Below are 24,728 nucleotides of genomic sequence, written 5' to 3'. Positions count from 1 at the left end.
GAAAGAGTCTGTTGGCAGTTAGAAGAGGTATTGTTTTAAATTACACTAAAAAATAAAAAACACCAACTCCAGCCCAGTCCTGGAAAGTTTTCAGTCTTGCTAGATGTACTGCAGTTTTTCTAAATTAGTTAGTTCAGCCAAAATGTAATTATTCTAACAACATGGTAGCAACCCTGTTGTGCAGGCTGGGCTGGGTATCCATTCTATATCTTACTTTGTGCTCACTGTTACAGACGTATGTTTTCTTTTAAGCACAGACTTGCAATATTTGGGCTTAACCAACTTGTACTTTCAAAGCACTGTGTCAAGAAAATCCATGTAGCATGGCGAACATGTAAATGGGAACTACATGTATGTGTATAACCAGCTTTTGGGAAGGGCAATTATGGAAAAAGACTGCTTTGTCCTACTAATTTGTTTGCAGAACCTACGTGGCTTTGAGTAATGTGTTTGTTTAAAAATACTTAAAATAAAGCTGTTCAAAATATATAAACTTCTGTATGTAAGTATAAAGCATGGCATTCTACAAACACAAAGAAATGTATAGCCTGTATTCTCAGACTTACACACTGACATTAATACTGTGTGTTTCTACTGGATTGAGTTCTTAATGTACCACAATTTTATCATTGCTACTATTAATCAAATCAATCTTAGTTCATCCAGATTTCATATTAGGAAAAAAAATCAGTCTTTTTTACTCTGCTCCAGTATCTATTTTTTTGATTTTCTGTCAAAATTTTTCTAACACCCAGAGATATGTCTGACCCTAAAGAAATGACAAATCTCATAAAATTTACGCAATAAAAACATTTACATTCTCACTCCTTGTGCTGCACTAAGTCAAAGAATGGAAAATTTTCTAGAATGGCTTTAACTTGTATACATAATACATATAACAAAATTACAAAATTTAAAAGAAAATAAGAGACTCATATTAAAGATCTACCATGAGATCCACCTAGTACCTGTATAGATGCATTAAGCTCTTGAATCACCTCGGTTCTGTATATTTACATTTAACATAATTTTAATACTGATTCATATATTGAATTGAAAATAAGGTATTTTAAGACTGTATTCCCTTTTGTTAGAGGGCTATATTTGACTTCTGTACCTTTACATTCTGGTAGTCTAATTGAATCACTGACTTTATTTTAAAACATTTAAGAGTTAATAATGAGATCTCGAATGGGTTTCTACACTTCAAAAACTACTTACAAAAACTTGCTAGCACTGGGACAAAATCCAGATTAAATACTGAGTTGTACACATTCCATGTGACAGCACAGAATTTAATGATTAATACAGATACTTCCCTCAAGTCTAGGTAAAACTGAATTGTTAGGCAACAATTTGGTAACTTTTTATTACCAGCAGATAAGTCTGGTAATACCAAAACTTCATTTGAAAGAAGGTCTCAACAATAAACAGCAAGCAAGCAAGTTCATGCAATGTAAACCTTAGGAACTTATAGCAAATTCTTTTATGTGAATTTGAAGAAAAAGTTCAAATATTACTTGTGCCTTTTTTTGCTTCATTTGCATTCTGTCATAAAGCTGAAATAAGCATAGAACTGTAAGGTAGGCAGCCACACTGCACGGTAAGGAAACACTGGCTGGATATTCCACAGAAGAAATAACTCTTGGTATTTTCTGAGAGATTATCACACAATAATGTGGGAATGACTTCACAATATAGCAACACTTACCACTTGGCATTACTGCTTAATCTCCAAAGGATTTTAAATTGAAAAGATAAATTATTAATATGAAGAAACATGGCTTAAATATTTATCACCATTTGTTAATAATTACTGCTCAGAAAGTAACAGAATTTCCCATACATTTTATTTTGATAAAAGAAGTTAGGTATTAGGCCCTTGTACTATTTTTATAGAGATGCAGTTTGTGCACTTTTTAATTATTCACAAAATCCTGAAAATAAAAGATAAAAAACTGTTCTGCCAAAAACTGTTGGATCAGTAATTAAGAAAGACTGTAAAGTATAACATTCGATACTTTGACTTCAAGCTGATTAGCACTGTTCTCAGTGCTTGCACATGCCTAATCTACTAATTTAACTTTGAAATTTGGCTCTAAAATAAACCATACTCAGACTACTGGAATGTAAGACGAGCATCAGTATATTTTTTTACAAATTGTAGTATGTACAAATCTGTATTGATAGCACAAGAAAACTGAGCACAAGTGTGATGTGTTGAGTGGAAGACAGATATCCTAGAAATATACTTCAAGGATTTTCTACAAACTACAGTGCCTTCAGTGATGAGAAATCCACATTTAGGGATTCTGACTGATTAGGTATTTTTTTACCTTTGAACAAACCTTACTGACTATAACAGAACTTATAAGTATTATCCATTCATATGGCTGAAATCACAGAAGCATCAGTTTTGGTTGATTTGTGTATGTATACACTGTATTACATGACTTAATTTCAAGCAATGATTAGTATCTTTGAATAATTGTATACATGTTACAGAAGCAAAGAATGTAGGGAAGACATAAGCCTAGCACAGAGTAGATGTAACATACTCATAAAAATGGGAAGGGAGCAACCAAGCATCTGTTGGCCAATATGTTGCACAATGTATTAATTCCAGATTTTGGTTGTTCTCTTTACAGTTGCTTTTAATAAAGTTTGTCCTGGTAGTCTATATAAAATCAAGAGTCTCCCAACTGTAAAACTAGTTAGAACTAGTATTTTTGATACTTAAAACCTCAAAACATTGTTTCAATATCTTACACCTAAACCACTGCCACTGCTATGGGAAACCTTCAATGTTATTATCAAATATATCAGATGAGGGTGGATGATACAATCAAACAAATCTTTTCAGGAAAAATAATCAGCCAGGAAACAAAACCTCAATTTCATACACGAAAAAAACCCCATATCTGGTTCTTCACTGAAGATGGGTGGTCTGGCCATGTCAAATTGCTTGAGCTATAAAAGAATCTAATGCCAGAAAACCTTTGCACCCTACAAAATAAAAAGTTTTGCCATTGGAGGAAGACCTAAAGACCACCAGTGAAATGAGTGATGACTCAGTACAGATAAAACAAGCAAGTCAATAACAGTTGCTTCTGAGGCCTGAAAAAATGAAAGAAAGGACAAAGGCTATGTAGTTTAAATCAAACTTTCCATCTGTTGATCTCCAAGTGCTTTACAAAAGACAGGCAAATGCTGCATTCCTCATTTACAAGTCATGAAACAAGCACAAAGATGTCATGTGAGTTGTCCAATGTCACAAGCCAGTCAACAGTGAGCTGGGAACTGAACTCAGCCTTCCGTTGAAGCTCTGTCTACCCCCTCAGTTGAGGTTTGTTTTAGGAGGCTGCATCTACAGCTTTGGGGTACCAGGAAAATATTGGTGGTATCATGAAGATGATCTGGGAGTCAAAGCTGAGAAAGATGGGTGCTGAAATCCTGTTATTATCTGGCTGAAAGAGGTGACAGATGTACAGGGTATTAAAGGGTGGCACTTCTTGAGCTGAATCCCTGTTCAGAGCTTTTTTCTCCTGACTATTTCCTTAGCATTCAGTAGTTGAAAGCACAGGCTGTGTGTGACTGTGAATGGTTCTGGGTGCAGAGCCCTTGCATGAGTCCTGCTGCTGTGGGCAGATGAAATAACCCTGATCAAGCCCTTGTCCAGCAAAGCTGAGAAGAAATTAGTACAAGATCCTGGGGTGAGATGAGCCCAGCATCTTCCCATAAACTTATCTGGTCCTTATTTATGAGATCATCTCATTTTTATAAAGGCATATATATGTAAACCTGTATGTTACTATTTGTCTTTAATTATTACAAAAGTGAAATTACAATTTGAACATTTTTTAAACAAAATTGAAGACATAAAATATTCAAAGCTACAAGTTGGTCATAGTTCAAAATACGGATGCCAAAGTAAACTAAAAGAATGGAAGTCTTTTTACAAAAGAGCCATAAAAAAACCTGCTGAATTTAATGTATTTGAGACCAACTGGCTTCACTGAAATCCTATGACTCCATTGGGAATTATTCATTATAAGAAAAAGGTTTAGGAAATCCTTTTGTTGCCATTTTGTCTGAAAAAAATATGTCATTGCAGTTTGCTTAGTGATTCAGAAAGGCCAACTATTGCTGCAACTTTAATTCTTTAAATACTGAGTCACAAAAAGATCCTCCACTTTTATTTCAACTAATAGTACATGCTACCAAAAGGAACATCTAACTGATGTTGGTAACCAAGTGGCAAGATTCTGAAATATAAAAATCACTTTAAAAAACTAATCCCTTATTCAGCATAAAATTACAGGCTGTCATCAGGAGCAGGCTGGCAAAGCTTGGTCCAGATGGGAAACTGGCTGGGCAATAAGAAGAGGTAGGGTGGAAATGATGGGTAGGCTGGAAACGATGGGAACCTAAGAAAAGACATGACTGCTCCCTCTGCTGGCAAGGTGCTCACCTGCTTTAATTTTTAACTAATGAGTAGGCATTTCTTTAATTATTTAGGATCTAGCCAATAAATAATGCAGAATGTTCCTTCCTCAGTCTGTTGCTGTGTGTTTGCACATTTTTGAACTTATGGTGCCCTATTTCACTAGAATAATTTGCCACAGAATTAAGGCTCAGATGGGTATCTAATGGTAGTTACTGTCTTTGTATTTTAATTGTTCATAAAATGAAAGGCAAGATTAAGCTAGTTAACCTTAAAAAGATTCTATTTTTCAAGGTATATACATTTTGTATTTAATTTACGTATTTCACAAGGTTACAATAAATTACTCATCATATTGTACTATAGGAAGAACATTTTTATGTAGCAGTAAGATACTATAAAATGAAACATTTTGTAACACAAATGTAGTAAACTACACATCATACCAAAAAGTGCTTTTCTTTCATGAGTAAAATTCATGACCAGAGAATTCAGCAATAATGTTTGTATTAAAACTTAATTAAAAGATGAAGATAATTACTCATTACTTGATTTGTGATATGAATTAATAGCTGCACTAAGAACATTTAGAAAAAATCTGTTCTAGGATTTTGGCCTATCACCAGAAGCTCCCAGAACAGGAGGGATCAGCTTTTTTTGCCCACTGTTCTCATCTGAATCCTGGCTGAAAAGCTACTCCAGCTCCCAGCTTTCCAGAAGGCTCCATCCCAGGAATCCTCGCCTGCCATTTGGTTTGCTGATTTTAATCTCACAGGACTTTCTTACAGTGGCTCCACTATGCTGAACTGGCACTTGCTCCTAGATGTGAGTTATTATTAAACTTGTAGGTCAATTGTGGCACTAACAACTCTTTGGAAGCTTTCAGCCACGGTGTACAATTTGCTGGTCTAATTAAATATTAATTCTAAGTGTTACATTCTGTGGCTAAGAGCTTTTATTTTCCATCATCAGTCTGGAAGAGAAAGAGGTTACAAGGCTAATTTAATCTTTTTTTTTTTCTTTTTTTTTTTTTACCCTAACATTAAAGCTTAACTACATAGGCACAAAAACATCATTAAAGATGCAGTATTTCTTTTTATTATGATTATGTTGTAATTAATAGAGCAGGTCTAGACAAAAAGATGCACAATTAGATTCTGAAATTTCAGGCTTTTTAAACAGCACCAAAAGTTCATATAAAAATGTTTCTAAGCAAACACTGCACAGAAATTCAATATTCATTTTTTTGAAAATAATTTAGGATGGGAAATACATATGTGATAATTTAAATATAAAATAGTTCTACATGAAATTACTGTTCTTTGTCCTGAAATACAACAGACAACAGATAAAACCTGTATTTAATGCTATATTCACACAACATTTTTTTCAAGAACTTGTACTTCTACTTATGCGGAAAATTGTATTGCTCCTGAAAAAGAGTACTACCTTCCATTTTCTAGCAGTTTCTTGCTTAAAGCAGATAACTACTTTGTCCTGATTATTTAAAGTTACTCTTCTAATCTTTACTTATCAGTGTCCAAATGGGCTCAATACGTGAGCCTCGTCCCTTCTGCTTCCATAACAGTTGTGTCCATGTCTGGACACTGGGCATTATATTAACTACTTAGTCCAGTAGCCAAAAGATTCCATATGCTTGAACAGATGACTATCTCCATACTGTGATGGGATAGTTAACTGTTTAGGTCTAATATTGCAGTTGAAGGATTTAGTTCTAAAGCTTACCTATTTTTTTAAAGTTAGGCATATTTTCAGTTTATATAAATAAACCATAAAATTGCAATGTTGCATGTATGTATTCACTTTTAAAGTTTAACATATTCATTTTGGAAAAGTGATTTTTTTGATTAAAAGACTGTGTTGATGAGATAGTGATAAGGATGTGTCTACAGTTTCCTTCTAAAAGCTAGAATTTCTTAAAACAAGAAGGCTGTTTTAGGAATACAATTTTAACATACAATGTGACTGTTCATCATAATATAGCTAAGTCACCTAAAAGACAATTAACATGTAGGCTCAAAAATATACTTCAGATGTATATTGTATTTGTCTTTCAAATGTGTAACCGTTACCAAATTAGAAACGATAGAGATAGAATACAGCCTGTTGGCAACCATAAACTTATTTTATGAAACAAAATATTTCTATTTCTTCTGCAACTTGATTAGCAAATGCTGTCCACAATAACAGAAACTGAAAACATGATTAGTTACTGCCAAGATTACTTAGGAGTTACATTTGAATTGTATACTTCTCTGAGCTTTTATGTCTAAAACACCCAAACCAGAATATAAATATCTGAAAAGACTATATATAAATATCTGATAACTCAAGAATACCTGTCATAAACTCATGACAGTAAAAATTTATTTGTGTGGTTTTTAAATTGTATTTCTCACATATAACAAAAAGCCCAAGCAACATCAAAAGGCAAGTAAAAAACCTCCAATAGACATAAAGACCATCTCATGCTCATAGCTTCTAGTTTGAAGAAAATTTTGAAAGCTTGCTTAATTATGACATAGAAACTACCTGACATTTGATCTCAATACAAATTTGTGTTCAGTGGCTACCTCACCAAATACATTTAAAGGTTATTCAGCATTTTTCACTCGTGAACTCTCAGAAGTTAAGAGTTCTAAGGCAGGCAATCACTCTTAGCTCTTTTCATAGGAATAAAGATTTCAAACTGTGAGAAATTCACAAGCTATAGAAGTTCACATCTTATAATCCTATATTAGCAATGGATTCTAAAGCACTCGATGGCTTGACTTTGAGTTTAGCTGCTAAATTACTCAGTGTGAACACTGGATGGATGTGAAAAGGTTTGTTTCTGAATTTTTCTACACTGAAACATACAGTAACTTATGCACTTCGGTGAATTCAAAGCATCAAAACATTAATATTGTAGGAAATTAATTTTTAACATACTGGATGAAATAATGAAAATACCTTGCTAAACAGAACTTCAGACTCTGAGGACAGGTTCTCAGAGTCTGTAACAAGACTTATTCATACTGACTTTTCATTAGTCAATTAATTTCCCTTGGTACATGCTGACTAATATGGTTGTTAGTCCTTACCAGTAATACAGCTTCAAATTCAAAATAAAGGATGGCTTTAATAAAAGTGTTACACTTTCTCCTAGTGAAAATAATAATCTACTCAAAAAGATGCTACTTAAGTGATACAAAATTGGGAAGGATAGAACAGAATTACAAACATTATTTTTGGGGAAATAGGATTCTGGATGTGTCAAAGATTTCTAGTAACTAAAGAAAAAGAAGAAAATACTACAGGAAAAGATTTAAATTCTAATTCAGGGCTTTTGCAAGTATAAACCTGTGACATTAAAGTCCTTTAAGTTCCACCCTGTAGTACAAAAGCTTTTTATTTATTTTTAAAATAGGCACTAAAGTGCACAGATTATTAATATGTAGAAGAGTCCTTGCTTGTTTTTTATAATATTATTTAAATTTGGAAAGTGTAACAACAAATGAAATCCCTCGTCAGCCTGCCCTCCTTGATCAATGCTAGATTTTAAAAATGGAAGTAATTTTCCCTTTTCAAATCCACCATCTCATTTCATAGGCATAATACCTTTTCAAGAAGCAATAGAAAGATTGAAAAATAACCTTCCATCAACCATTTTAATCATACTTGTAAGTATCTCAATATTTATTACCTGACAGACAGCGTAAGATAAGAGTATGTTCAATAAGTAGAAAATATCAATCAAGTAAAACTTGTCACATATCATCTGAATAAAATTCATCACTGGGTAAGTTTTTAGTGTCATGTTTCTGAAATCTTACTCCTGAAATCCTTCGAGGATAATGTATTCCTATTTTTGTGACTGAGAAAAGATACTTTTCTTTTTTCTTCATGCACTGTTTACCCTAGAAATTTCATCAATAAATTACAAAGAATCTGTGTTCTTTTGTGGGCTACAATTTCTTTAAGTTATTCTGAAAAAACTCAGATGTTTTGCAAATTTGTGTCTTTTGTAAATTTGTGTCTTTTACCAAAATACAGCCTTATAGAAGACTGTGAAGAAATTCAGTGTCCCATCAAACTGGGTGAACGAGCATCAGATTTAGATAAATGCAATGCAAGTTTATTAAACCCAAGCCAATTAATAGCTGGAAAAATGAAAGAGCCACATTGGTAGATATGTACCACAGATGGAAAAGCGTCAAGAATAAAAATACAGTTTAATGTTCAGTAGTCATCAAAGAGAAAAAGCAGATTTTAGAATGTATTAAAAGTGAACTAACAATAACAGCATTATTGTATTATGTTACTGTAAGAAAGTAAAATATCATTAGAAGGAAACTGACTGCTTAAAAACAGATTAAGGAGGCATGAGAAAAATAAAAAAAACCACAATCAGAATACAGAAAAGATAAAATAGGGAGCCTCATCTTATTGTCCCATCAGCCAAGAAGAATGATACAATTTATGAGAAGCCAAAATTAAACTTTCTGAAAAAGAAAGAAACCAGGTAGATTTAATTTGTGGAACTCCCTGTCGCAGTAAAACATGCAAAGTTTTTTGGCAAAATATACAAAATAAACCAAACTTAAACTCTCTCTCTATATTCCATATGTATGTGTGTGTGTGTATGCATTGTTCACATACTATGCTTAAACAAAACAACTAGTCTGGGTTGGAAAGACTGTCCCTGTTGAAAACAAGTACTACCAATTGTGAGATTTATCTCTTCACTGAAATAGCTAGTACTTGGGGTTGACAGAGACAAAACATGGTATGAATCACTACTAAAAATCTATTTTTCTTAGACAAAGCAGGAAAAAATGAAACTATTTTTTTTCTGTATGTTATGCAGACAAAACTTTGATTAAAATGTGAGTTTGAACTCATATTTACTTTCATGGAAATTATGCATGTGAAGAATTTACTTGCAGACCACCTAATTAATGCAGTTGGGAGGCAAAATATACCATAGAAAATACAGAAACAGTAGCTCAGGGAATAAATGTGGAATTTACTATATCTTCAGAAAAACAGTGTACATTTTCTATGCCTTCAGAGCAGTGACTTTCAGATTCAACAGAGAAAGCATAAGCTAGAACTTCCTCTTCTCAAATTAAATACATATACAGAAATGTACTTAGGAAAAAAAAATAAATAAAAAAAATCCCACTCTTACTCTCTTGGAAAGAAAAGATATTTTCTTTACTTTTTTTCAATCCAGCAAGAAACCTCAGCAACAGAATGGTGAGTAGCTGGGTTGTGAGAATGTGAGCAGCTGCTGTTATTATAACGAAAGGTCTGTCTACGGCTTGAGCCTGAGAGACCACATGTTCGGCTGTCCTCTCATCTTGCCATCCTCACCAATTAACTATTAACATGGAGGGCTGTACACATGCTCTCAGGGGCTCTTTAACAGGCTTCTTGAAGAGTGGAACAACTACACAGCAGGGCTCTGGGAACTGAGTAATGTGGGGTATAAGGAACCCTCAAGCAGCTTTGCTCCTCCTAATGACAGTTTTCTCCACAGTTTAGTGCTTAAAGAAGGATACATGAAGTTTAAGAATTAAAATAAATAAATATCAATGCTCTCATGCTGCAAAGGAAAGATTCTGGAAATAATGTTTCTTTAAAAAATGTATTTAGAATATTCTAGCAATTACTGTAAAACAATTCTCCTAAAATTAAAAAGTCAGTTATTAAAGAAATCAGATAGAATTTCAACCCTAACCCCAAGGGGATTGATTTACATGGAATTTATAAACACAAAACCAAAATCAACTTTCCAGGTAAGTTTGCAACAAACGAAAAACTTTGTCCTTCAATTTGTTTCTTAGAGATGCTTGTTGACTTCTTCTCTGAAATATGATCATAGCTCTTATTGAAATAATATACAAAAGGGGGCAATGAAACTGATTCTCTGCCCCAATTATGGACAGGTAATTCCATTACGTAAAAAGAAGGATGCTAGTTTTACATTCACAAATTCTACTCATTGCATTTAACTTTACTGTCAGTCATTCTGCAGGCAAACTGCCATCTAATATTTAAAAATAGCTAAGTGAGGAGATGGAGGTTTGCACTGCAAGAGGAATATTCTTACTTTTGATGGTAATGGTAAAACTAGAAAATCCAGAAGCAGCAAGTATGTCAGGTATCGAGATAAATAACATCTGCCGGCATTCAAACACCTTTACAAAATGCAAGATGTGAGAGTCATGTATATACCAAAGATAGGATTTAATCTAATTATAAACTCATATGCTATGAAAATATTTGCATAACATGAGGTTTTATCAAATTCTTTATTACTATAGCCAAATCCAAATAATATCTAAAATTACAGGTTCTCTGTTAATGATAATTTTGCTTTTCTAACTTACGTGATTACTTACAGAAAAAAAAGACTATCTACATTTTTTCCTTTTGCTAAAAAAGTTTCCTTCCAGAAGATATGTTTAAGACTCCATATATACTATCAGGAAAAGTGTTGTTAGTAGCTTCTGATTTTGGAATTGGGAAAACTACTCTGATACCCTACGTGGTTTGTTCTTGGCCCTAGTACAAGGGGATATTAGAAGTAAAGATTAAATCTGTATCTTTTAATTCCTGGCTTTTAGAACAAGATCACACATCATCGTAATGAGCATGACAGATGAAGACTGAAATGTCTTGTACTGAAACTCTAAACATTACAGTTTGAAGGCAGTGGAAAAATGCATAGGGATGTTGTAAAAAATAAAATAAAAGAGATTGCTAGCAGGATTCTCTTTGCTTTTTTACAGTTTCTGAAATTTTGGAGATTATTAAAAAAAGATTAAGACCCACTTAAGGCATAACTGTATCTATGATGGTTTTATGATTTGATCTTTGTAGATTTTGCAGCATGGCTGTCCCACAGAAGCACAGAAACCCTACAGTAAAGTTATGTTTTAAATTTGCCCCTTTGAAAAAAAGTTTTCAAAATGTCAAAAATTTCATTTACTTTCTTACCACCAACATTAAATTTTTGCTAACTGATGTGTCAACTAGGAAATACAGCAAAGGTAGCATTCCTACCTGGATAAGGTGAGCAGGCACTGTGATAATGCAGGCTGACAGAGATTTTCTGAGGAGGCCTCGGAGAACATACAGAAATTTTGTAAGGCTGTGAATATCTTCAGGAGTCTCACTGCTACAAATGTCATCACCCCACAGCAGGGAGCCCAGATTCTGAATTCCAATCCGCAAAATATTCTTTTGTTTTTTCTATTGGGAAAAAAAAAAGTCACTTGTTATTTTTAAACATTAAGAAGAAAATGGCATGTAATGTATTTTAAAAATACTATGTGTAGAATTCATATCCTTAATAATTGCATAGTTTAAGTAATCATAATTTAATTGCAGATGATCTTATAAAAATTACAAATTAAATGCATTTTTTTCACTGAATGGATATCAAGCTAGGTCAGATAAGCAAGTACAAGTGTAAGAGACAGCACAGAAATACTGCAAAGTACTAATCTGCATTTTGTAACCAGCTAAATCTAAGTATATTCTGACACAAAATCTAGCAATACTGTGATCTTTCAAGTCCTTTCTCTCCTCCATCACAGCCTTAAAAAAAATGCAGAAGAACCTTTCCTCCCAGCTCTAAGCTGGTCGGTTGGAAGGGCCTGAAATGATCAAACAACATTTTTCCCTCTATTTTCAACTTCCTGCTGTGTTACTTTCATAGCCTGACTATTCTGACTCCTTCAGTTTCACTTCTGCTAGTTCCAAAGGAACAAGGCTGGTAGCCTAGCTCACCAACACATGGCCCTTTCACTATTTTAGAAATCTCTCTAAGTATCATCTCCACCCTTGTCACCTCCTTCCAACAAACGAGAAAGGTTTACCCACAAGTATGGAGAAACAGAGTCTGATGGAGACATCAGCAGATTGTCTCTTAAGGACTACACCTTCCTGAAAGTCCTTGACGTGAGTGTTTCTGGATCTACTGGGTACTAGAATCTAAGCTGTTTTGACATATGAAATCCTAAACAGCCTTGTGTGTTACCTACCTAAGAAGTGTTTGCTGCCTCGCAGTACAGTGGCACAGGAGCATCCAGCAGAGGCAGTGGCTAAGATAAAGCCTCTTTTCTGAAGGGGCAAATTATGAAGCAAGAGTTGTAATTTGTTTATGGAAAATAAAATGTCACATCTCATGATGACAAATCTCATTTCTGCTTATTTGATGTGACCTTTCCCGGTCATCTTTGAGAAGGATTTAGGTATATTTGCTATCAACAGCTGTGAGAGAGACAATAAGCACCCTTGTTGAAAGACTTCCTGAACAACATGATTGAAAAGGTCAAGGGTTCATACTTTTTCAGCTTTTTATTTTATAGATACGTATAAAAATACATATTAAAATACTAGATTAGATACATAAAAGCTTCTAGGTACTTTTGACTACAACAAAGTGCTTCAATAAAGTAGACTGTAATTTCCACCAGCTGGAATGAACAGTAACTATCAAGCATAAAGCACTGCACAGCTGCTCTGGAAATCCAGAGGAAAGGTTTTGACAAGACAAGGGGCTACTCTTATAAATACTTCCTTCTCCATATTGGGCAGACAGAGCCTGAGTTGTGAAACACAGTTAAGTACCACATGGCTCTGCATTTATGCAGCTCCCAGGGCTTACACAGCGAGCTGATCTGCCAACTGGCTTACCATCTTTGTGAAAGTGATACATGTTTCAGCTCTGGTGGATTCCTTAGGCTCGGGCTCTGCAGGCTTCTAGGCTTTACCTATTTAAAGTTAACTTTTTACACTACTGTACAAAGATCAGGATAATAGGAGAGAATAATACAACACAGTCTGAGTTCTCTGTATGCTATTTGCTAGGATCAGATGTTCAGAGTTTTAAAAAGGACAGGAAAAATAGAACCTAGTCTAATGTTCTTCAGTGACTTCTAATCACAGCAGATCTACACATTTCTGAATGTGTGTTTAGGCAATAGTATCAGGCTTTTAAGAAAACTACTTTATCCAAACAGAATGGATATCAAACATGCAGTGTTCTAGTATTCCAGTATTTCAGAGCAAAGATGCATAAAACTTAGAGAAACTTTTTAAAGGAGAAAAATGCTTTTTTCATGAAGAACACTAATAAGAACAACATAAAAACAGAGAAAAAGCTGTATCAGAATATCAGCTCTCTTACTTAATAAAGGGTGACAGATGCTTGCTTCACAATATTAAATTATAAGAGCTGTAGAAGATAAAGCTATTCAAACACCAGATAATATCAGATGTATTTATTTTGGCCAGTAACAGAACTTCTACCAGTATAATTCTGTCAGGCCCACAGAGCCCTGACAAACAGCTTATTCCATAACTGAAATGTAAGAAAAGCATAAGTCTAATAGTTTGTTACAAAAAGCCTGCAGCAGAGTAGCATAACATTTTTTTAAGGTACATCACTGCATCTTTTACACTGTCATTAGTTTGAAATTTTTTGTTTTACCTTTTTCCTGTAATTTTAAGAAATACAGTAGGAAATACAGTTGCCTATGAAAGTTCTGTTGTCAAACACAAAACCCCCAAAATATTCTGAAACAAAAAATTGCTGTTCTGTATGACTTAAAACCCACACTCAATTTGTAAAGGATTCATACTTAATGATCAACAGCAAAGAGTTACTAGGAGGTTTAAGAAAGGTTCCAAAACTGATGCTCATATTTCTAGGTTATAGGTCATTCAGACCCTGAATTTCCAAACTTATCTTGGCAAAGATGCTCCAGACAGGGACAACAAAACCAGCTAATTGTTTTGGTTAACATTAGTCAAACTTTTCTGTAGCCTAATTCCTCAAACAGGAACTATTGTCCTAAGACCCACAAAATCATACAGTCAAGAAACATTTATGTATGATTGCCAACAACAGATGGTTCTATAAAACTAATGTTAACTAACCATACTGAGTTCTAGAGATGCCTGACAATTTTATCAGCAGGTCTACTATACTTCTACGAGTAGTTTTCACTAATTTTCCTAATTGTTTCAAACTTCTGTCAGCTGTGTTGAGTCACATTCTGCTCACTTTTCTCCAGAATCCTCTTCAAATACTGGTAAAAAGGAGCAGTGAGTCTAAGTATCATTGGCATACTGACGTGAAAGTAGCTAAAAATATCTGGAAGTTTTATCAGTCAAGTTAATCTTCTCCTTAGAATCCAGATTCAACAAGCAACACATTTCTATACATATACAGTTTAGAGATTTTGGAAGGATTATACTTCACAGTACAAAAAATGAAGCATTAATGGCATCAGCTTCTGTTATTCACAAACAAAGATTAACAGATCTGCTTAAAGTCAGTAAGTAAATCTCTTGAAAGTTCATTACCTTCCTGCTACATTTTGACCCTTGCAATTTTGTTACAACTTCATGAAAGCCACTGCCAATATGACCCACCCAAGGCACAACCTTCCAGTACCTGAAGGGGGCCTACAGCAAAGCTTGGAAGGGACTTTTTACAAGGGCTCGTAGTAATAGGACAAGGGGCAATCACTTTAAACTGGAAGAGAGGAGATTAAGGTTATACATTAGGCAGAAGTTCTTTAATGTGAGGATGATGACACACTGGAACAGGTTGACCAGGGAGGTTGTGAATGCCCCATCCTTGGAAGTGTTCAAGACCAGACTGGATGGGACTTTGAGCAATGTGTTCTAGCAGGAAGTGTCCCTGCCCATTCAGGTGGTTGGAACCTGATGATCTTTAAGGTCCTTTCCAACCCAAACCACTCTATGATTCTATAATTCTATACTGCTTCTTGATGTACAAAATCTGAGGGGTACAAAGAAAGATGATGCATGGGGAAAAGAGGAATCTTAAAAGAAAGTACCAGAAGCCACAACCAGTGAATCATAATCTCCCTTGAAACAGAAACACCTACATGAGCACTAATGTCTTTCTAGGTAGATAAACTGGCCTGATAAATGACTCTTCCTACTTTTAAAGCTTCACTGAATAAATTTATTATATCATTTAGCAAATACGTACTTTTAAACTAATTTGAGTTGAAGTTCAGATTTTGCTTTATTGACATTAGCAAGACATTTTGAAACATTGAACAAGGACAGAAAATAACTACCCATGACATTTAATTTTTCCCTGCTTGCAAGCAGAAAACCCCAACATACTGGCTCTGACCAACCTTCATTTTCTTTTCTATTTAATAAAAAAAGGAAACACCAGGCTGATCTCTTCAGGGGGAGGTTGTTCACTGGCTGCAGGATGGCAGGGTGTGTGTTTCACTCAGCACTGCTCCTTGCAGACAGCAGCTCTTGGGCTTCCACAGGAGCTGTCACTGTGCAGGAGGAGCATCCTGCGCATGGTGCTGTACAGCAGGTGATACCCCTGTTGCCATGGCTACCATAGCAAGCTGGGAGAGGTGCCTGTCAGGGACCAATTTACTTCTCCAGAATGGCACTGCCACCAAAGGGAAGGGCAAGCTCTTCCAGAAATCTCAGCAGAGACTAAATACTGAGCACAAATAACCTAAACTTACACACAAGTGTTCTGTGCAGGTAACATTCCTAAAACACACGGTTAGAACTGAAAACATCCATTACAACATTATCTTCCCTGCAAAAATGATTTCTAAGCTATTCAGCTGGTAACAGTACACAGTCTTCTATTACATTCTTCGAGGCTCTCCAGGATCTATACTAATTAACTTTTACCGTAGTAACATTCATATTGCACAACAATAAAGACAATTATCTATCAATTAAGCATTTATTTTTTTTTTTTTAATTTTCATCAACTCCAAAGGACTCACTTATTACTGAATATGACACAGAATATCAAATTAGAAAAGGGTTTCCAGTCTGTGTTGTTATGTTTACAATGTTTACCCACGGTATGATTTATAAGGAGTACAGAGATCTTTAGAAGTCTGGTAAGCTGTTTTGATTTGTAAGTTGAAATTGCATTCTTGTTTCTTTACTTTGTTTCAATGGTCACTACATTAAGATACACACCAGTTAATTCATTAAAAAATTCATTCCACTCTAGTTAAAACAACATTTAGAAAGCTAAAAGTTTTAGGTGAAATGTTCAATCTCAAGAGTCTTGAAGACAGTATTGCTAATGTAATAGTTTAAAAAAATACTGTATAGTAAAATGGGTTTTGCTTAATTACATTATATTTGGCAATCCATTTACTAACCAATTGCACAGAATGTGACTGATGTTGGCTTACAATTCTTTCTTGAATGGTCTGTGTATCTGTTACAGGTAAAAATCCCAAATGCACATTAAAATATGAATGGTGCTCTCTATGCACTTTGTTGTTTACTTTAGCAATGCTTAGAAACAGTTGGTCCCTTGTTACTTTGTCCAAGACCTTCTTGTCCCACCCTTGAAAACTCAGAAAACAACATTATTTCCAGGATTATAGACGAGTATGAGATTCTTCAGTACCTGGGGATCAGAGCCATCAAAGCCTTCCTGGTAAATGATCTGCTGAATGGACTGAAGCAGCCTGGTGTAAGCACTGTTCATTTTACTGTTGGTAAGAAGAAATAGTTTAGTAACATGTTTTAATGCTCTCCCCTAAATTGTCTTAACAGCTGTATTAAAAATACATATAAGCAGATGTAGCTTTGAGTCCAAAAGTGTCACATACAAAAAAGTGTTGTAGACGAAAAAACCCAAATATCTTTGAATAAAGTTGACATTATAAGCAGTTGTGATTACTTCATGTTAACTAGTTCAGTGCTCAGACATTTAGTGAAAGCTAAAATCTCTAAGGATTAAGATAACTTAATTATGTCAGGCTCACTTACATCTAGAAGATTAATGATTTAAGGTATCAACTTAAAGTTGAAACCACTACAACATAGTACTAATCTCCTACAATTGACAAAGACCTACCCAGTTGTTATTCAAAGTAAACCTAACCAATGTCCTGATGAGGAGCTGACTTTCTGCAACTAACAACTTTCATGCATACAATTGCTAAAACAATCAAAACCAACCAAAATAGAAGGAGTAATTTTCACAACTAAAAAGTTAATGTACTTAATTAGTTTTTTTTAGGGTGTTGTTTTTTTTTTGTTTTTACACCACAGCAGAACATAAGATCCATCCTACTATGCTACCGTTCCATTTTGTATCCATACAGTTAGTGTTAATACTGCTTTATTTGCATGACAGAAGAATTGTGAGGTAAAATTGATTTTCTATATTATTTAGAAAATATAACATGAAATTAAAAAATAAAAGCAAACTAGTAGCAAAAAATGGATTTAAGCAGACTTCAAACCAACAGTGCAGTAAATAATTTCATTGAAGTATTAGAAGGCCCCATTCCTGCATCTCCAAATCACTTCCCCAGATATGCACCCCAGTCATGTTCACCAGTCCACAGGCTAACACATACAAAGGACAGCAAATTCTAATCTTTAGTTGCAAAAAACAAGCCAGTTGTTCTCATTTTAAAGAGACATACTGTTTTCTTAAACCTCATAGAGCATACTGCCTTGTGTGTCTGCACTTGTAGGTTCCTCAATGCAGCTGAGAGTTCAAAGCCCATCTATCTTTTCCAGCTTCGGCATTTCCTTCTAGTCTTGATAATTACCACCACCACTAGGGTTGTGGATTCAAAACTTCTTGGAAATATGACAGGTTATTTTGAAAGTTTTACCTCTAAAATTATTCTTAATTGTTTCAATCATTTTATAAATAAAAATAAGACACCTAAAGCATTAGCAGAACTAAAGGGCCCCAAAATCACAACAGATTAATAAAAGAGATCTTCAATTAATCCATCAGGAAAAGATTTCCAGCAAAGAAAGAATTAAAGAAAATAATGTCATGCATCTAGATTATTTTTTTTAAATGTAAAAATAGGTGCTCTTTTACTTCTTGCTAAAATATTAATGGTTTACTTGAATTTGAACCATACTATGTAAATAAGGACATGGACATTATTGTGGAACATTATAAAAACAAGCTGCATTACCCTTCTGGCAATGTTTGCCATAATACTTAAGGAAGGAAATAAGATATTCCTTATTTTCTAATTTCTAGTCTTTTATTTGGCTTTGTTACTAAACGCTATTTAATTCTGATAATGAGTTTAAACGATTCCTTCTTTACTCTTTTTTTGTTGTTGTTGTTGTTAGCAATTTAGTAATGGATAAAGCAGGAGCTGGGAAGAAGGTATCCCGGTTACAACGGAGCCTCTGACTTCTCTGTTGATAGTTTCTAAGCAGTTAACAAAGGTTAGGTTATCAAGAGTATGACAAATAGCCTTATTATGTATAAAGGAGACCCCATTAGGCAAGACAGTTAAACCTGTTTTATCTAAATTTATCAGCAAATCTAGACTCCAGATAAATGTATTCTTTTTCAAAAGCACATGCATTCTTAGGGTAAAATTTATAAGTATTCTTGAAAAACTACAGCTTAATTATTTTAGTTCCCTTAATTATCAGACTTTCTCTTTTAGTAATTGCAACTGAACAATGAGGCTACAAGCAGAGAAGTAGAAAGTAAAGCCTTTTTCTGCAAAGCAGAGACTTATCACAGAGGATATTTTTGCTTTCCTGTAAAGTACCAGCTCTACCAATGCAATGAAAAGGACACTAAAATATCCTAGCAACAACAACTGGAACACAGTTGCTGTCAGCAGCAAACCCATTAACCTGGTCCTAGCATTAGGGCCAGAACATAACTGCCCTTCCCAAACACAAAAATAATGAGATAAGAAAAAGAAGTTATGCCTTCTTTTGGCATCAAACAACAGTTCCATTTACTACCTCCTTTAGGAGAACAGAGTTCCCAGTCTGTTTTCAATTAATGTTTATCATGGGGCAATGAACTTCTGCCCATCTTGAGTGATTATCCAGAAGGGGACCCTGTAATCTAATTTAGCCATCAGGTACTAGAACTACAGAAAGGAAAGCAAATGCAGGACTCCTCATCTCACTCTGTGAAAAAGCAGATAAACACGTGTGCAAAAACACAGAAAAGAAATATTGATTCAAACCTAAAGGTGAAAAAATTTTGTGTATAACCTCAAAATCTGATCTTCAATTGTGATGTAAAAGGCTAGTCAATCACTTTTTTCTGTCTAATCAAGTCAAAGAATCTCCTTTCTTTGCAAGTCCATAAAGAAGCCAGTGCTTGTGTGGATAGGAAGAGAGGGACATATGTATAGATATACATGATTTCTAAAACAGGCCAAGAGTTTCTGGCCCAAATAAAGCCTCCACATGTCTGTAAGGGAAACACTGTCATTATGTGGCAATGGACATTAGCTACTATTACAGAGAAAGTTCACTCACAGTTTAAATAAAATAGGTTCTTATGCCACAAAGCATTATGACAAAGGACCTTGTTTATTAAAAGATACAGCATGTTTTGCCAAGGATTGTAAACTTTATGCTCACTCTACCCATTGTTCTGTTAGCAGAGTATAAGATGTAAAAGAAAATGTAGGACATTGCTTTTCTTGTATATTTTCTGCTTTAACTGCATAATCTGTTTTTTGTTTTTACATCCCTGACTGATGAAAGGAAAGGAGAACAAATTATTGTTCTTCATGTTCACCACTCCCTCCCAAAGAAAAAGAAGGGTGGAGGAAGTGAATTGTTCCGAATTTCATGGAGGAAAAATGAAACCTAAGGCCTCCAAAAGCTATTCACCTTCTAACTGAAAAAGAAAGGGAAAAGTAAGGCTGGTCAACAAGGTGAATTCTAGGTGCATCTAACCAGTTACAGATTAAGTACATGAATTGAGGAACATAAAAAGTAGTAGGTCTCTATCAGGAAAACAGAAACAACACACAAAAAGGAGAGCACTTAGGGAATACCCTCCTCACATTGGAACATATGACCCTGACTGATGAAAGGAAAGGAGAACAAATTATTGTTCTTCATGTTCACCACTCCCTCCCAAAGAAAAAGAAGGGTGGAGGAAGTGAATTGTTCCGAATTTCATGGAGGAAAAATGAAACCTAAGGCCTCCAAAAGCTATTCACCTTCTAACTGAAAAAGAAAGGGAAAAGTAAGGCTGGTCAACAAGGTGAATTCTAGGTGCATCTAACCAGTTACAGATTAAGTACATGAATTGAGGAACATAAAAAGTAGTAGGTCTCTATCAGGAAAACAGAAACAACACACAAAAAGGAGAGCACTTAGGGAATACCCTCCTCACATTGGAACATATGATAACTTAATCAAAAAAGTAAAAAAAAAAAAAAAAAAAAATAATCCTCAGCTTCTTAAATCTTCTTTTACAATTATTAGCTACTCATCGCACAACATATAGCTTATGATCTCAGTGTACAATGTGTATGTTGGGTTAGGTACACTTTCCATATGACTACATAATTTAAGGTGCCTCTTCAATGGTTGTAGTTGCACTTTTGTAAATTTCTAATTATTTGTGTCTTCTGATACTACAAAGAGGTATCATCCATCAACAATACCATTAACTTACAGAAAATTATATACTAGGCAGAACTATCAATTTCAACTTCCTCCTCAGCCTCTGAATTAGTGACAAAAGCAAAACATTCTTTGAATAAAAAAACCCCAGAAAACACACCACTGATTTTGGTCTGCACTCCTACACGATTTAAGATAAACTTTCATTCATAAATGTCTTTACTGAAACATATCTTGCAATATATACCTTTTAGAAAGTCATGAAATCTTTCAAAAACATCCCATAATACACAGTCTATTCATGTAAATTATTTCAATAACGAACAATCCCCTTTTTTAAAAATGCTTCCTTATTAGTGAAGGATTTTCAGCTTTCAATTTAAACACATTTTTTGTCAATCTTCTTTTGATAAATGAAGTTGAAAAAATAGTATTTTTAGAGATTTTCTGAATTTCAAGTAATTTTTGTAACATTTTTTTAGCTCGTTGCAGGTTATCAATACTTTTCCGAGATACTGTCAGCCTAACAGATTACAGAGATTTTTCAATGCTATAAAAGTAATCAGTATTACATAACCAGGTGTGTTTTTGGCTCTGCATCTAAGACCATAGTCTCAGAAACTTATGTTTAAGAAATTATACCCTCCAAATGGAGACATGATAACTAGCCATGTCCATGCTCCTAGTTCCCTGTACCACAGAGTAAAAGAGATTAGCTCAAGCTCTTGGTGAGACCTTCAGGCAATCAAAGATGAGGTCTAATAAAATCGCTGACTTGTATTGGAAGGGTTAACTGTAACTATCATATTGCTTTCTTTCTAATCACTGTCTAAGTTAACCAAGAGAACAGAATTTTTTACTACTCTATGATATATTGAAGACAACTTTTGAAGCCAGAAGCATTGTATAGGTTTTCAAAACAGTAATGCCAACAAAATAATATCCTTTCCCTTCCCCTTTTATAAACTTTCTGTAATGAAATCATCCTGACAGGACTGTGATCTTGTTTTCATTCCTTGAGAAATGAATGCTCCCTTCAGAATTTATACAAAGTACAAGCCTGTTGGGTTTCTGTAAAAGCATAAACGATTTGAGAGCAGTGAAATAATTGGTAACATCCATTCTCAGTATTGGATTTAATACACTGTGACTAATGTGTATTAAAGAATCACAGAAGATAGAGATGAAACAGACCTCTAGAGGTCAGGTAGTCTATCTGCTTGCCCCAAGGCAAGATGAATTGCATCTAAACCATCTCTGACAGATATTTACCTAACTCGTCCTTAGAAATCTTCAATGATTGAGACTCTACAGTACTCCCAACCTCTGTCTGCAAAGCAACTTCTTCTTGTGCTAATCATTAGAAAAGTACCTCCTTATTTCCAGTTTGTATTTCTACTGCTACAGTTTACTACAGCCCATTACTGTTTGTCCTACCTTCAGCAGACAACAGTTACTAACTGCTCTCTGTATGTCAGTTTTCAATGTGCTTCAAGATTCTGCTTAGGTTTGTCTAAGAACTTCCATTCCTCTGTCACAGGCCATAAATTCCAGTTCTAGATGCAGAATCATCTTCAGAATCTTCTCTAACTGACCCAGAATTTTCTTGAGGGATGCTATAAAAAACTGCACAACCTCATCATGCTGTGCTCTACCAATCTGACTAGCAAATTGGCAAAATTTAACACTAAAATTAAGAACAGAGCTCATGTGGTAAGAATGGTGAATTTTTATCAGGATAGCACACAAGGAAAATATCAGAGATAATCAAGGATTATAAAATCAAATCTGTAAAAGTTAGTAGTGCATTTCCTTTAGTGTGAGTTAATTTTATATTAATGCAAAATGTACAAATACTTGACAGCCATACAGTTAGTAAAATTAAGTCCAGAATCAGAAGATATTCTAGTTAGCTACAGAAAAGACAGGAAGGGAGCTAAAGTGCTCAATAACAATATAAGCTCTTCAGCTGTCAGATGCTCTAGCATCTATCCTCTATGGCCCTACTACTAAAAAAACCTATAAATGATTACATATAATAAATAAAGTTGGTTTAAATATTTATTAGAGAAAGAAGTTCTCTGCTTTCTGCTGAAAGTGTATTTTTTTTTTACAACATCACAAGAATTACAAACCAGGGACATTTGAACACCTAACACAGAACTTACAAAGTGACTTGGCTTTTGCTTTTTACAGCTCTAAGAGAAGTGCTTAATACTGTGCTTCTTTCATACATCTGTTTTTATACTTGAGTGTACTGTAACAAAATCAGTCACAAGAAAGCACAATGTACTACTACTTCCAGGAGTTGGCCCTATACATGGGTCTATACAACTAAGTACTATATAAATTAAGTGACTGGGCTGAACAAAGAGATTGTCTGTATCTGATGTTTGATTTGAAATGTCTCCGAGAAAGATACGTGTGAACTACAGGCTAGTAGTGAGCTACTGTAACTTATTTTCTCTTGGTCTTCCTTAATTCCTTACTGATAGACATAAACTGTAATAAGTTATTAATTAATCATAGTTTATGATTTTCTCTGGAATTAGGGCTGCTGTATAAGACATAATTAGTGACAGTAATTCCATTCAAAGTATCTTCTGCTTTCCTTAGGTGAATCTGTAGGATGTCAGAAGTGAAAGCCACATAAGAAAATAATCAGATAAAGCTTTCTATTCTATGTAGGTCAAGGATGGACTGTCTTCTTATCCCTAAAGCCTGTATGGATATCTTCCTAAGACGGATAGTTACCTGACACACACGTTTCCAAAAGCTGATGGGGCATGGTGCTCAGGAAGTAGTTCACAGACAGACAGTAATAGTTTTCCCCAGTCACCACACTCAGCTGTCAGCAGGGCTGGACTGAACAGGCAGCTGTGTCCTAGGCTGTCCTAGTAATGTCTGCCTTAATTGTCCCTGCCAACTTGCTTCCTCCCACAGCTGAGGAGGCAGTAGACTGAGCTGTCTCTGTGCCACAGCAGCTTTGCTGCCAGTCATGGCATCTAGCACTGACATGAGAACCACAGCTGAACTGCTGGTGAGCCATGTGTGGCTACAAGATTAATCACAGCAAGGCCAGATGCAAAAATATCCTTTACTACTAATATGCAGACTAATATGCAGACAGCAGAGTGCGTGGGATTACAACTTACCCTGCTTTCATTTTAGGCTCTGAAGACAATTTTTCAGGAAGGTAAAAACTGTGCCATTTTATGGACCGGAACAGTTCGGGAGACATTTTTTTAGAAACATCATAATAATGGCCAAACTTTGTAGATGTTGCTGGGCTGGCCTGTGGAAACAAAAGTACTGATTACAATAACCTATTAAATTATTATCTATCAAAATAAAACAAAAATAAAACAATTACCTACCAATACACTTGAAGAAAACCTGTTCTTTACCCCCATTCAACTTAAATATAAGCTTCAAACTGGACAACCGTGCAATATTTATTTATGATCACAGATTTCAAAAGGCCAGATGTATGATACGAGCAAACCCTGATGTGTTCTACCTCCCTGATTTTTCAGTATCTGGGAACTACATTGAACTACAAAAACATTTTGGGTTGACTTTGAAAACACTTCACTTTTTTTATGACCAGTATTTATGACCCACTGCCTGTTCATATATCTGATTTTAACAGAAAATTGTAAAAAAGGAAATAGTTACAACCTATTTTTAATTACTTGGATTTTGGATTAATAGCAGGTTGAGCACTACACAAACATTACAAACAATAACCATGTTATTAAGACAATTTTTCTTCAGCTTTTAATTTTGAGTATGTAAAACTTCATAAACCCTCCCAATTTAATTTATATGACAGCAGGAA

At 34.7% G+C, this 24,728-nt stretch overlaps 1 protein-coding gene across 1 annotated transcript in view; it reads right to left on the bottom strand.

The window, feature by feature from the left end:
• ELP4 (elongator acetyltransferase complex subunit 4) overlaps nt 1–24,728 on the bottom strand; it is a gene marked incomplete at its 5' end in the record, with an annotated part of 139,802 nt that overhangs the window by 81,940 nt on the left and 33,134 nt on the right. The window contains 3 exons of the mRNA XM_010004251.1: nt 11,519–11,707; nt 16,914–16,998; nt 24,043–24,182. Of these exons, the coding sequence (XP_010002553.1) occupies nt 11,519–11,707; nt 16,914–16,998; nt 24,043–24,182 (414 nt within the window). The remainder of the gene's footprint in view (nt 1–11,518; nt 11,708–16,913; nt 16,999–24,042; nt 24,183–24,728) is intronic.

Source organism: Chaetura pelagica, unplaced genomic scaffold (assembly GCF_000747805.2).
Source record: "Chaetura pelagica isolate M959 unplaced genomic scaffold, ChaPel_1.0 scaffold119, whole genome shotgun sequence".
Taxonomy (NCBI): Eukaryota; Metazoa; Chordata; class Aves; order Apodiformes; family Apodidae; genus Chaetura; species Chaetura pelagica.
Note: the sequence above shows the minus strand (reverse complement) of the source record. Positions and strands in the feature narration are given on the sequence as shown.